We start from the raw sequence: 13582 nt of genomic DNA on the forward strand, positions 1-13582 counted from the left end.
ATGAGTTGGGACAATTTGCAGTTGGCCTTCAAGTCCTTCCTTCGTGCAAAATTGAGAGCCACGATGCCGGGAGCACAGAGCTCAGGTCCTGCCTTGGGGTAGGGGTTCTCCCCTTCTTCTACCTCTCTGGCAGCCAGGAGGCACCAGTGAAGGTTTTAGTCAAAAGCTAGATCTTAGGTTGTTCCACCTGCTGTCTGATGGGTGTTTTTTGCCACATTATGTTTGGAGCTTTCCATTATTTGTATTGCCTTTTGATGCCTGAAGCCCTGATGTTTCATGGATGAATTTTCCCTTTCTTTACCTCTCATTTTCAATTTCCTTCCCATTTTCAATCCCATTTTCAAATTTAATTTCCTTCCCATTTTCAGCCCTGGCTTTCCTGTCTTTCTTTCCTTGTTCCTTTCTCTCTCAAGAATAAAAGGCCTCCCTCTCCAACTTCCCAGGCTTATTTATTGTATTCACAACACTTCTCAAGGGGGAAAGAACGGTCTTGGAAGATTGGCAGCAGACTTTGTAGACGTTTTTCCTCTACTGGGACGATGAATCTGGGTGTGCCGTAGGTGTGAGTCATTTCCATTTGATGACAGTCTGCTCCTTTCTATGAAATGAGTTTCTAGATCTCTTCTTGGATCTTAAGAAAAACATGTCCAAATGGCCTCATCATGAGCACAATTGATGCTAAATCCTGTTGCTGTCAGGAGTTTTGTGTGAGAGGCATTAAATAAAATGAGCCCCTAGATCTTCACGGGATCTTCCCTTTGTCTTATGAAGACAAAGAAGTTTGGAGCCATTTGGGTTGCGTTTGGGGGTTTTGATTAGTTTGAGGAGGGGGCAGTTGAGGGTTCTGTGTGTTCCAGACCTGAATCCAGGAAGAATCTCCCAGCTTCAGATTGATTTATCCTACAAATTGCAATATCTATTGAAATATTGAAATATACCTCAGCTTTGCCAAGGTCCTTTTCCAGGTACCCCTACACCGCGTGGCAGGGATGGAGAGGGAAGGCAGAGCAGGGACGTGGGAGCTCCAGCTCCTTCACAAAGCTTTAACACCAGCTCCTGCTTGAACAAGATTTAATATCGTTAAATCACATCATTAGAGCTACACAATATACTCCGAGACACTTCCCTGTCTGCTGTGATAAATTATATAATACAAACCTAACAAGACCAGAATATTCAAATAAATTTAAGCGAGACGATGGCGCGTGGTGTTACAGCTTCAAATTGTCAATTAGCGCTGTCTGCTTTTCGACGGTGTTGCGACCTCTCAGCGGAGATTTGGAGCTGCCTGGGAGTGCTGGCGCCGATCGCTCGGGTCCCTAATAGCACAAATTGTTGTTGAGGCTCTGCAAATCCCGGCGAACCTCAAATCTGGGTCGTTTTGAGGCTGGGCTAGAGCTTCAGTCCTTTAAAACGGAGTACCGTGGGTTGGCAGCGTGAATTTATATCCGCTGAGGATGCTCTGCGGCATCTTTTCATCACGGCTGTTTGGATGCACTGTGAAAAAACGTCCTCACGTGCTGAATTTTTAAAATACCTTCAGGTGCTGAACCTTTGAAAGGAGTGAAACCACAGCTTCTGTAGAAATACCGGGCCGGGTTTTATTGTTCTTGCAGCAGCGAATCATTTCCGAGGGCTTCCTTTCGCAGGGAAAGCCCACGTGGGTTTATTTGTTTTGGTGTTCGCGCAATTTCTTGATGAGTGTTGAACAAATTCTGGTGCGAGATGAAGAAACAAACCACTTCTTTCTCTCTTTCTTTATAAATCAGAACATAATAGGGATTTCTTTGATTTGGTTCAGGGGAAATCTGTCTGCCTGTGTAGTTCCTTATCTACAGTTTTTAAGCACAATCCCCAAGCTGACTCTGGCTAAAATGCAGGGATAGAAAACAAATTATCTTTGTCCTGTTCGCAGCTGAATGGATAATTTGAGGATGTTTCCTATACAGGGACAGCTCTGCCTGCTGCTTTCAGCTGTGGTTGAAATCCATTTTGTTGCTTCTCCTCTGTAAGCCGATGCTCAGCAGAAAGGATCCCTCTGAGGTCTGTGCTCTGGAGGGTGTGAGAAAGGGCAGGAGGTCCTCGTCGGGTCAGTGTGTCCCTGGGGGGACTCCTAGGAGGATCTTTTGCTGTCGTCCCCACTCCTGCAGCTCCACGTTCCCTCCCAGTGAGCTGTGTCCTCGGCCTTATTTGCAGAAGGGATAATTGAAGCTAATTTCTTGGCAGAGAAAAAGGAGAGGAGCAGTAAGCGAGCGTAAAGCTGCTGCCAAGGGTACCTCTGAGACCTCCTTCCTCATTCTGCAGTACTGATGCGGACACTTGGCTGCTTTTCAGCCCTGCTCTGGCACGGGCAGAGGGCCTTAAATGTAGCCCAGGTCATCCTCATTTATCCCATATGCTCTTCCCTGGCCTTTCTGCCCTGGTGTACGAGTTTCCCGTCCTCCCATGTACAGGCTGAAATAGAGATGAGGGGAAGTCTCGTCTATTGCCATCAGTCCCCGTGTTTCCAGTCAGCTCAGCTCAATAGGTTGTTTAATTTTATCAGCAACTCATCCCCAAAAATGCATCAGCTGTGCTCCTGCTTTCTGGAGGAGAGGAGGGGGAAGCCAAACTGCAGAAGATCCCTCTTGGAAACCAGGACCCCGACTTCTCCCCATCCCTGCTGGTACCAAGGATGCGCTGTGCATCCCAAACAAGAACGGATCTAGTGCTGATAACGTTGCTGGTCACTGTGTTGGAAAAAGAAATAGAGAGAAATGGATGGCTTAACAAAGGGAAACGAAATGAAGTGCTTTGTTAATCCAAGGACATAGCTGGCGCAGCTGGCCTTGTCTGACAAAGCAGAGATTTAAGAGTGAACCCTATTGAAGCACGTATAAATCCCATGGGAACTGAGACCAAAAGGTGATGAAGTGTTGTGGCACCAGCATCTAATACAGTTATAACGAAGAGTGGGCTCCGACAAAGGAGCAGCTGGACAGCGAAGAAATGTGCTTGAATTTTCTTCATTCACGGTGTAGTTGATAAGTAATATTAACCAATTAACCAACATTAACCTTGAGCATCAATATGTACATACCTGAATTACCTGCAGGAGCGTGGAGCCTTGCCTTTTCTTCCAGTTCCATAAAACACTCCATCATGAACCACTCGGTTGTGTGGGTTTCTTGCTTTCTGAAATATGTCATCTCCACAGCTCAAAATTTCATCCTTGAGTGCTCAACAAAATCTGAAGGATTTTTATTTTTTTTTGTCTTTTGGAAAGCTTTGGCAAAATCCAAAGGAAGCTTTGTAGTTAAGGTAGGATGGGATCTGGGTTTTCAAAATCATCCTAATTCAAACCAAAGGTACCCACTGAGCCATCAAAAACTTGTAAATTATATGCGTAAAGTGGTTACAGATGAGTTCATAGGTTCTAGCTCTGTCTTAGATAGACACTTACAGGTATAAAAGTGACCAGAAAAATATGAAGTACAGCTGAAAAACCATACGGGAATCAAAGGGCTGAAGATGCTATCCTAATATGCAGAGTTAAGGTTGGATATTCAGATGATTTGGTTTTATCATATCCTTACCCTTAAATGTTTAGCCTTGCAAATTTAATAAAGCAACACACAGTGAGTAGTCACTCAAGCATGCATCCGGAACAGCAACAGTTTGCTTCAGGGAGGCGTTTGCTAACAGCAGGCTTCAAGTTAAATTCTTGCAATTCACGAGAACCCCTTAAAGTCATCTTTTGGAAGAGAGTTACTTGCTGAAGGTTGTCTCTAGTTTAGATGGTCATGCAAAAGAGGGAGTTGAGGTTTCTGCAGTCAAGGATGTGTATTTAAATATATATATATATATTTTTCTGTCCTTTTGGCACAAACTTGTTGTTGTTTGAGACTGTCAGAATTGCATTTGTCGCAAACAGCGTTTTAGAGTATCGCTTTCCCTAGAAAACCTGATTTGTAGGGGAGTTAAAATAGGAAATACACCCTGCTTTGTGTTATATAGATTGCAGCCTGACGGCAAGCACTGTATTATTCATGGCCAGGCATCCACCCAGAGCAGTGCCAAAACCTTTTTCGGCGTGTGGGAAGGCAGCAGAGCCGTCCCCGTGCTCCAACCCAACTTGTAATCGCGGCTGTGGGCAGCGGCGCGCTCGTGACTCCGCATTTCACAGCTCTCGGATGGTGACTCACAACCAAGTGCTTTCTCTGCTGCATTTTGTATTGGAAAACCATGTTAGCAAAGGTAGAAATCCACCAAATGTTTCATTGCTTTGCTTTTCAGGGCGATTAATGCAGGTGCCAGTGGGATTTGACCGCGGAAATCAAGAGGAATGGTTCAGTTTGGGTGGAAAAAGCGTATCTTTGACATGTCTTCTACTCCCCAGGAGCAGAAGAGAGTATCTGGGTGTCTGTAGGTGGGCAGAGCTAAATGAGCTGTTTTGTGGCCACTGCAGAAGCCAATAGCACATTTTGCTTGAATGAATGATAATGAATTACAGCAGAAAAAATGCTTAAGCCTGGCTATGAGCTTGGCCACGCAGTTCAGCCTTGGGTTGGGCTTCGCAGGAGTCACTCAGGATGCCCTTGCCTGGAGCCTTTTCACAGAATCACAAAATTTCTAGGTTGGAAGAGACCTCAAGATCATCGAGTCCAGCTTTATTAAGTTTCTTAATAAAGAAACTTTTCTTAATCTTTTCTTAAATATTTTCTTTCCTTTTCTTAATATCTTACAAGTGCCCAAGCAGGGAAGTTTGCTAAGGCCTTTCCTGAAGTGCAGAAAGGATTTCATATATTTCCAGTAGCCAGAACAGATCAAAATTAGCCCCAACTAGTGGAGAGGGAGGCCAGCTGAACTGCCACTGCCCTGTTCCATGGAGCTGGAGATATTCCTGCAGCTGAGCTTCAAACACGACCACAAGGTAAGGTTGCTCCTCTCAAACCATGGCACCAGGATACAGCCTAAGGCAACAAAGTTTGTATTGTCAAGACGAAGAAAATCCTCTAAGAGAATTTTTTTTTAATGAAGACTATTTTTTTTTGCCTTTCGTGACTTCCATTGAGCAATTTAAAACCATTTCAGCGTTGTTCTTTTTTTTTTTCTTTTCTCAAGTGACAGTGAAGTCCCACAAATCTAGCGAGATGCTGGCAATAAAGCTGCTTAGATAGTGTATAAAACGCCACTGATGGGATTATTTTGCTGCAGTTCGTTGCAGTTATTATGCTCAGCAGCGTGATTCCTCATTGTAAGTTCATAAAAGAGCTAATGACAGGAAGTGGAGGTTTGCAAAGTTGAATGAAAGTGGAATGCAAATGCGTAACAAAAAGAGCAACTAATGATGGGAACAGGGTACCGAGGACCATGGTAAATGTGCCGTCGCTTGGAGTCTTTCAATAAAATGCACTTGGCTTCATCCAGGAGTTATTGTAATCAGACGTAGGGACCGTTGGGTGATTTTCTCTGTCCTAATGGTACTCAAAAAGCCATCCTACCTACCTACCATCTCCTACCTGCAAAACCATTTGGGGGTATTTGCCATGCAAAGAGTTTACCAAAGTAGCTCTTTGTGGACATGAGGATTGGGAAAGTTAAATCTCAACGCAAAAGATGGAGCGTGAGACTGGAGGGAGCGTTTACACTCCTTGAAAGAGATTTTTCATTTTTATGGGGTAAGCACGTTTATCTTGGTCATCATTTCTCACCAGGTGCTATCTATAAGCGAAATAACGCACGGGCTAATGTGCAAAATCATTTATTTGTCTGTTGTGATAAGCCCTCAGGTTTCACGTGAGATTTCTTGTGATGCATGTATAAACAAATTTGCTTCAGAGATTGAAAGAGATGATTTACAAGGGAAGATTAAAAGTACTGCATATCTTTACATACCCCAAGGAGACACGGAAAGCAGCTGCACTCCTGGGAAGGGTGTAAATGGTGGGGGAAAGGGCTGTGGGGATTGACTGGGATCAGGTTTGTAACTGTGGGAATGAAATGAAGTGCCGAGATTGTAAATGCAGGGGGAATGATATAAAAAAAAAAATCCCTGAGATAGTGGTGTCATGAACTGCAGCATATTTTATTCGCTTTGATGAGACTTTCAAAACTCCACGAGACAACCGGCTCGAGATCCTGCCCTGGAGCAGTTCTGCTCTGGGTGGTTTGACCTTCTCCATCTCCCCCTTGCTGGCCCTGTGCTGTATTTCTGAGGCTGGCTTCGTTTTTGCATTTCAGGGCTGCTTTCGGCAAAGAATCTGAAGTTCTCATCGGCAACCTGGGAGACAAGCTCATCCCCCAACAGGAGATCCTGCGGGACGTCAGCGACCTGAAGGCCTTGGCCAACATGCACGAGAGCCTGGAGTGGTTAGCAGGTCGCACCAAGGCAGCCTTCTCCAGCCTCTCAGCCACCCAGAGTAAGATGGAAACCAATATAATTATGCACCTGGTGCAGGCGTGGGCTTTTCTTCTTGGTTTCAAAGGGTTTCTGTCAGAGGAGAGCAGAAAGCAAAGCAGCTCCATCTCTTTCTTCCCAGTGAACGCCGTGGTGTGACATCTGCTCGGGCTGTGGTGGGGGGCACGGTGCGATGGTGCCAAGGGCATCACTTCCAGCAGAAGCTCTGCTGGGTCTTTCAAGGCTCGAGCTTTTCAGCAGTCCTTGCTAATGACACTCCACAGGAGCAGGTATCCATGCTGAGACGGGTTTCGCTTGCTTTAAAGCGTTGCTCGGTCGCTGAATATTTAAAAATATAGGTATTATAAATTCAGCGGAGAAACTGAGCAGCTCTTAATGAGGAATGCCCTAACGTGCATGTCACTGGGGTGCTGATGCTCAGCCTGCAGAGGCAGCCCTCGGTGAACCGAGGTGCAAGGAGGGCAGAGATGGGAGAGCCTGGAGACACCGCTTCTGCTCCTGACTGTCAGGGATCACCCGCACTACCTTTGTGAGATCGTTTCACTTCTCTGTGCTCCAGCTTTCGCTCCTCTCCCCTGAGAACAGTGATTTTTTTCTGTCTGGAAAGTGCTGGAGACGTGATTAGTGTTGCCTCTCCTTTTATCACCGTCGTCGGTGTTGTCTGCCCAGGGTCATGTTCAGAGGAGGGCTGTGGCTGTGTCCCAGCAGCAGAGCTTGGCACAAAGAGCCCACAGCTCCTCTGCTGCCTGCCTGAAGCCTTTAAGCCTTTCTACTAAAACATATTAAGCTGTTTTAATCACGCAAAATGCTTTTTAAGAACAATAGGCCAGTTGCAACATGACAGGGCTGCTGTTTGCACGTCGCCGGGTGCCTCAACGCCGTGAATGTCAACAGATCAGAACGCGTGGCGTACCAAAGGTGGTGTCTTTGACCTGCTGGCTGCCTCTGTCACGTTGCATAGCAGCAGCAAGGCAGTCCACGGCATGCAGCTAAGTGTGATTATTGCTCTTCTCCATCGTTTAAAATCAGTGGCTCATCAGCCCTCCAGCAGTGCACTCTCCCGGCTGTGCTCCAATTGCTTACAACAGACTTAGATAAGAGAAAGACACCGACACCATGCCAATACCACATCCTTTTAGGCTTACCACTTTCAGAAAGTTTTGCTTATGTGGCCAGCAACAGGTGCCGTAAAGAATTAGACGATGCACGTGTAAATGTGTGCCATCTCCTTGCATCTCGTAGCACCTCTGCTTTTATTAACTTATCTGGCACAGAGCTGAGCTTTTCACAAGGCCAGGGATTTGCACCTCACATTCCCAATAGTTGTCCTGCCTCTGAGGCTGACCCCAGCGAGGTGGCCATGCATTTTTAAGAGCAGCAGGGCCGGGGGCAACCACATCTTCTCAGCATCTGGGTGGGTTTTGCATCGAAAAATCACTTCTGCCCTGTTTTCTGGGGAAGCGATGGAGGAAATTTGCTGGTGCTAAATTGGAAAAGTCTTAGTGCTACATCTTGGTTAAAATAGTTGCCCCTTGACAACACAGCTTCTCTTTAATAGTGTCGGGCTTTATTTGACTGTGTAGGAGAGCATCATCATCTGGGTGAGTGAGGGTCAGTCCTTCTTATGGCTTATATCTGCTCTAGAGCACGACCTCTGAACTCTTTGCTCCAACTGTCCCTGATCCATTTGTTGGGCTCCAGTAGGATAATTAAGATTATACAATCAGCAAACAATTAAAGATGTAAAATACCACGGGTAGCTTTAATATTTCTATAACCCTTACTGTGAGCTCTGGAGGATACCTGAGTGACAAGAAGAACTGCTGGGCTCTCACGGTGTGTACTTTACAAGATTAAAATTTAAAAAAAGAAAAGAAAAGAAAAAAGAAAGTAAAACCTGATGGAAAACGCTATTAAAATTCAATAGGCAAATACTTATTCCCAGAACTTTAGTAACCAGAGGAGTTTTGGGGGCTGAGGAGTTACGCTCCAACAGTCAAAGTTGTTAGAAATAAAAACATCATTCATAATTTCAGTTCTAGTTGAAACTCAATTTTTTTCAAAAATCAATGTTTTCCAAACATAAAAGGGCATGAGCATGACTTTCAAGCTTCTGAGAGGACGTTACATGCAGCAGTGAATAAAAATAAAAGTATAAAGTGTAATACTTTACTTGTCAGCATCCTCCTGACAATAAAAATTCATCTTCCTTTGTAATAACTTCATACCAATGCGCTAAAATGTCTGTACACAAATGCCAGGAATATCTGAAACAGGAGGAAGAAGGAGCCGCGTTAGAAAATGATAGAGGCTGTTGACCTCCTGGTTATAAATGAAACCTGGTGGAGTATTTCTCGTAAATGAAACGTCAATAGAGCTGACTGCAGCCTGTATGGGAGAAGTAAAAAGTGATGCTGTGGGGCAGAGGTGGTGGAAGTCAGATGTATTTACAAACCCAGCCAGCTCCACTGATATACAGGGGAGTGCGATTCTCCGGGGGAAGCGTATAAAGAATAAAGAAGAGAGGAAAAACGAGATGAGATTTTTCTTTTCGTCCCACCTGGACTGAGCAGGAGGAGGAAAAAGGCAAACCAGCTATTGTTTCCAAGGTTCATACAATGTTAATGCCGTAACGCTCGGCTGTCATGCGAGTTACTCTGTTCTTTTCTGGGCTGGTTTGATCATCTGAATTTCTGAGAATCTGATTGCTGCAAGCCACAGCGTATTAATGAGGGTGAGGGGAGAGGGAGGGAGGGAAATAAAATGACCCAAAGTAAAGCTAAATGAAGGAGTTTTCTGCCACTCGCTGAAGCTCACCACATTCAGACTCGGGTTGCCATAAGTGGAGCCAGCTTCATCATTTCGGCATCAGTAACTTCGATTTTAAGGCATGCCCACGTGAAACCCAGGTATTTCAGTTCGATACAACTTGAATCTGTGGTTTGTTATACCCGAGTCGACAGGCCGTTAGTCACCTGCAAAGTCTTTTGTGTCCCAACAATGTGAGGTTAAATCTCAGCCCCGCTCAGGGCATCATCAGAGCCTGAGTGAGTGACCAGGACCAGAAAAAACAATCCCCAAGCCCATAACACGGTTGTAGTGGCCCCGTTTTCCTTCCTTGTAGAAAGTCAGTAGCATTCCCAGCAAAGCTTCCTTGGCAGTTTATGGCCATAGCTGCAAGTATTCAGAAACCACAAGGCAGAGCTGGTCGGGTGTGGAAGTGTTTGGGGAAATCCTAAAAAGGGTGCTATACATCTGTGGCTTTTTGGTTCGGCTGTCAAAAGGCCCCTTACTAGAGATAAAAATTCAATAACCTTTCGCTGTGGATGTGCCACAATTATCACTCATTTAAAAACAGTCTTGCTAATAGAGTGTTTTATCATGCTGGGCAGTCTCTGCATTCTTCATTATTTAGTGTTTGCTAAGCTGATGGCTCTTCCATTGCTCTTCCCTTATCTGCACTGCTTCAGAATTGGATTTTATATTTTCTGAACCAGTCAGATATGACAAAGTCATTTTCTTTTTCTCTTGTCTTTTGAGGGAATACAAACTTCTTTTTTTTTTTTTTAACAATAACAATTTAAGGATTAAAGTTGCTGGAAGTGGATGAATTTAACTGAGGAAGTCACGTCAATTTGGAGTCGGTTTTATGTGAAAATGGAAGTCGGGTTTCCTCCCCATTTCCTCTCCTGCTTCTCTGCCTTGCCCTGGGCAGATACAACAAACCCTCAGCCTTTTCTCTTCGGGGAGCTTCAGCCTTCTGAAGCCCTGTGAATATTTTACAAAGAGCGAATTATTATGCATGATGAAGAAGTTGGGCCAATCTTTACATTTTTAAGGTGGTTGCCTGCTGTGTGCAGGTAGGAAGATGAAAGATTAGCCATTAGCCAGTGGAGCTGCAGCTATCCTTTCACATTCAGCTGCCTCTTGGCATCTTGTGACTTCAGCAGTTACCGACTGGCTGTCTTAAACACTGGGTTTAAGATGACTTTCTTCCTGAACTTACACGAAACAAGATCATCTTTCTCTTCTAGTTGGCTTATTGGAAGTAAAGTCTTTGCACGTGTACAATGTGCCTGCAAATACTTACAGATAAACAGATTCTCTTGCATCCACCCAAAGCTTGGTCAGTGTATTGCGTTCAATTTCTGTGTCTGCTTTCTGTTTCTGATCCTTAATGAAGAATATTTTTAATGCAATTTTAGTACCTTGGCAGCTTGAGCTAGAAAAACAGGACTCCAGCAGTAATCTCAAGAAAGACATCTCCTCCAGTCATGTCCTTAATCTACAAGTTAAGTCTCCTTAGAAATGGGTCCTGCAACTCCATGTTCATTCAAAGTAGGGAGGTCCAGCAAAGAGCATCACAAGAGGAAAAGCTGGGCCAGGAATGTGTTGAAATGAAGACAGAATTGAGGGAAAAAAAAAAGTCTTGAGTATTTTTATTCTGTGAAGTTTGTTGGTTTTTTTTGTAGCATCCCGGGTCCTGGATTTATGCAATTAAGTGAGAATCTTGCTGTATTTGAAAACCACATACATGCATGCACATTTATCCTTTTTCTTAGCAAAAGGCTTCAAAAGCATGAGGGACTTAAGACATACTGTTTTTAACAGCGAATCTAAACCAATGATTACTTGGACTGTTGTCAAAGCTCTGGGTTTTCAATACCCGCTCCTCTTTGTCTCCTGTTGCCCTTCAAAAGTTGGCACAGAAGCAAAGCTTCCTTAAAAAGCAAAGAGTCAAAATCTTCTGCACAACCCTGGCTTCAAACAGACTTCAGGCTGACCATTTGTCTACAGTGGCAGAAACTAGAAAGTGAACCCTAAATAAATCAAGGGCAAACGTGAGTACAAATTCGGAATTAATGCCTTCAGCCCATCTATGGGGGAAGCACCCTGGTGCTAGGGGGGATGCACAGGAGACCTTTAAGAGCTGGCTCCATCACTGGGACATCCAAACCCTGCTGCTGTCCGCAGAGCTGAGCCACAGCAAAGCCAACAAGGCGAAGCTGTTTCTTCCCAGACATAAATTGCAATTGTTTGCTGGCAGAGCCAGGTCTCCGCTGCGACGATTTGCATTAGACACGGAGCTAATTACTCTGGTTGGTTAAGCCAGCTGCACGCGGGTTTAATGAGAGATGGGGAAATGCCACGCTCCCTTTCCGGATGGGGTTTGCACAGGCAGTTGGAAGGATGTGGCTTTGTAGTTCTCCCCTTGTTTTACACGAGCTGTATTTGGGGGATGTGGATTCACAGCTCCGGGCAGGATGCTGCCTCCCACCTCCCACCCAGCCCCTCTGCCATCCATCGCACCCCGTGACAGCCAAAGCAGTGTTTAAGTGATGTCAATACGTCAAAGTGATGCACATGCCAATATGCAGATTGGTAGATAAATGTCTCCTGTTCCTCCTCAGGAAATCCTTTCCCATTGGATTCTTTTTTTTTTTTTAATATATATTTATTTTTACATCCACCCTAATTGAAATTGTGCCTTACAACGTACAGAAAGGTCACGTGGAGTTTCTTACTGCTTTATTCAGTTTTCCTGCAATTCCCACTGCCACGTTGCATTGCCATCCCCTGCTTTCCAAACTCAGGGCTTCAGTCTTTTGTGGGTTTATGTGCCAGCCAGATTCAATGGCAGAAATGCTTAGACATAAAATCACAATGAGGACATCAATAATAAAGTTTAGGAATCGTTGGTTTGCCATGGCTCTTGCCTGGCAGTTGGGTCTGGTTAGGAAGCTGTCACGATGTAGTTTGCTCTGTCACTTGGGTTTTAGGATGTTACAAAATGAGGGGATTTGTGTAGGGGCATTGCAGGGTTGGCAAGGAGAGAATTTGGCCCTTCTAAGGTGCCTACAAAGGCATTCAGCCTCTTTGCTTCCTTATTGCAGATGCTTCCAAAACAGGTTGTTTTTCACCCATTTAGGGCTGATTTCACCCCAAAATCAAAAGGCAACATGTGGAAAATGCCGTCGCCACTTCTGTGGGTGGGCAGGGCAGCATTTCACCCTCCAGACTCGCAGCAGCCACGGTTTCGTTCAAAAGCAGGGGGCAGAAAAATGGGTTGTGCAACAGCTTTTTACCAAATCCCGCAGATTTCTGTCGCTGGCTGGCTCTTGTTAATGATAATACTGAGCATTTGCATTGCATTTTCCAGCCATAGATCTCAAAATACTTTGAAAAGGTTAGTGAAGGCCATTATAGGATCAAGACTATCCTGGAGCACTTTGCACCCGAGAGGTCAGCCTCCCCTTTGCCTGGCTCAGCGTGCCTCCTCGTCCTGAAATAGGCTTTGATAGCTCACAGAAAGCATCCCGCAACACTTGAGAAAGCGATGTCTTTTAAAACTGATGGCAGAGCCCCTTTATACCACTCTGCCAGGGGAAAGGAGCTGTAATTTACGCTTTAAGGCCCCTTTCTGCTGACGGAGTGGTGTAAAGGGGTCTCAGCACAAATGAAAATCAGGGCCGACGCGGTGGTAAAATTGATGCCTTTCATTTCATAGTCAGGCCACACTGCGGTGGTGAACTCAGACGGGGCTTTGTGTTTAACCCTGGTGTTTCTAATGAACTGAATTCAGCTCTTAAATGTGCCTATATTTCTCTCCCGTTGGAGCTTATTTTTTTCTGTCATTGAGCTTGTAACACATCTTGCTGTATTGATTGCTCATGGAGAACTTCTTTTTTTTTTTTGTGGAGATCTATTAATAGAGAACCTTATTTAAAAGCCAGATTAAAGGTGATCAACACGTGCCTGACCTCACACGGGAGAAGCGAATGCTGTTGCATTATTATTTTAGCAAAACTGCATTTCTTTCCAAAGCAGAAAACACTCCAAATTCCTTCCAAATGTAAAACATCTGCCATTAACTTGAAAAGATAAGTCTTGCGTGCTTGTATCATTTGATGAATTCCAGTTGCTTCAATATAACTTAGTCTAAATGACAGCTTTCCAATTTAGCTTCTTAAGCAGTCTCATTTTCCAATACCGTTTTTTTCTCTCTTCCACTACCTGAGCAATTAGTGCTGTTCTGAAAATGCTAAAAATGGGACCAAATCCCATTCTCACTTGGCCTGAACCATCATAAAACAATCATCTGTGGGGTCTTTTCCTATCTCGTAGCTGTGCACACGTTGTCTTAAGGGAGACGCCAGTGTCCTGGGGTGATCTCTTCCCATC

The 13582-nt window shown here is 44.6% G+C and overlaps 1 protein-coding gene across 4 annotated transcripts in view; it reads left to right on the top strand.

Moving 5' to 3' along the window:
• EXOC4 (exocyst complex component 4) overlaps window positions 1-13582 on the top strand; it is a 365076-nt gene that overhangs the window by 311794 nt on the left and 39700 nt on the right. For all 4 annotated transcript variants that reach the window (XM_068670114.1, XM_068670116.1, XM_068670115.1 and 1 more), the window contains one exon: window positions 6223-6401. In XM_068670114.1, the coding sequence (XP_068526215.1) occupies window positions 6223-6401 (179 nt within the window). The remainder of the gene's footprint in view (window positions 1-6222; window positions 6402-13582) is intronic.

The sequence above is a fragment of the Anas acuta genome, chromosome 1 (genome assembly GCF_963932015.1).
Source record: "Anas acuta chromosome 1, bAnaAcu1.1, whole genome shotgun sequence".
NCBI classification, from domain to species: domain Eukaryota; kingdom Metazoa; phylum Chordata; class Aves; order Anseriformes; family Anatidae; genus Anas; species Anas acuta.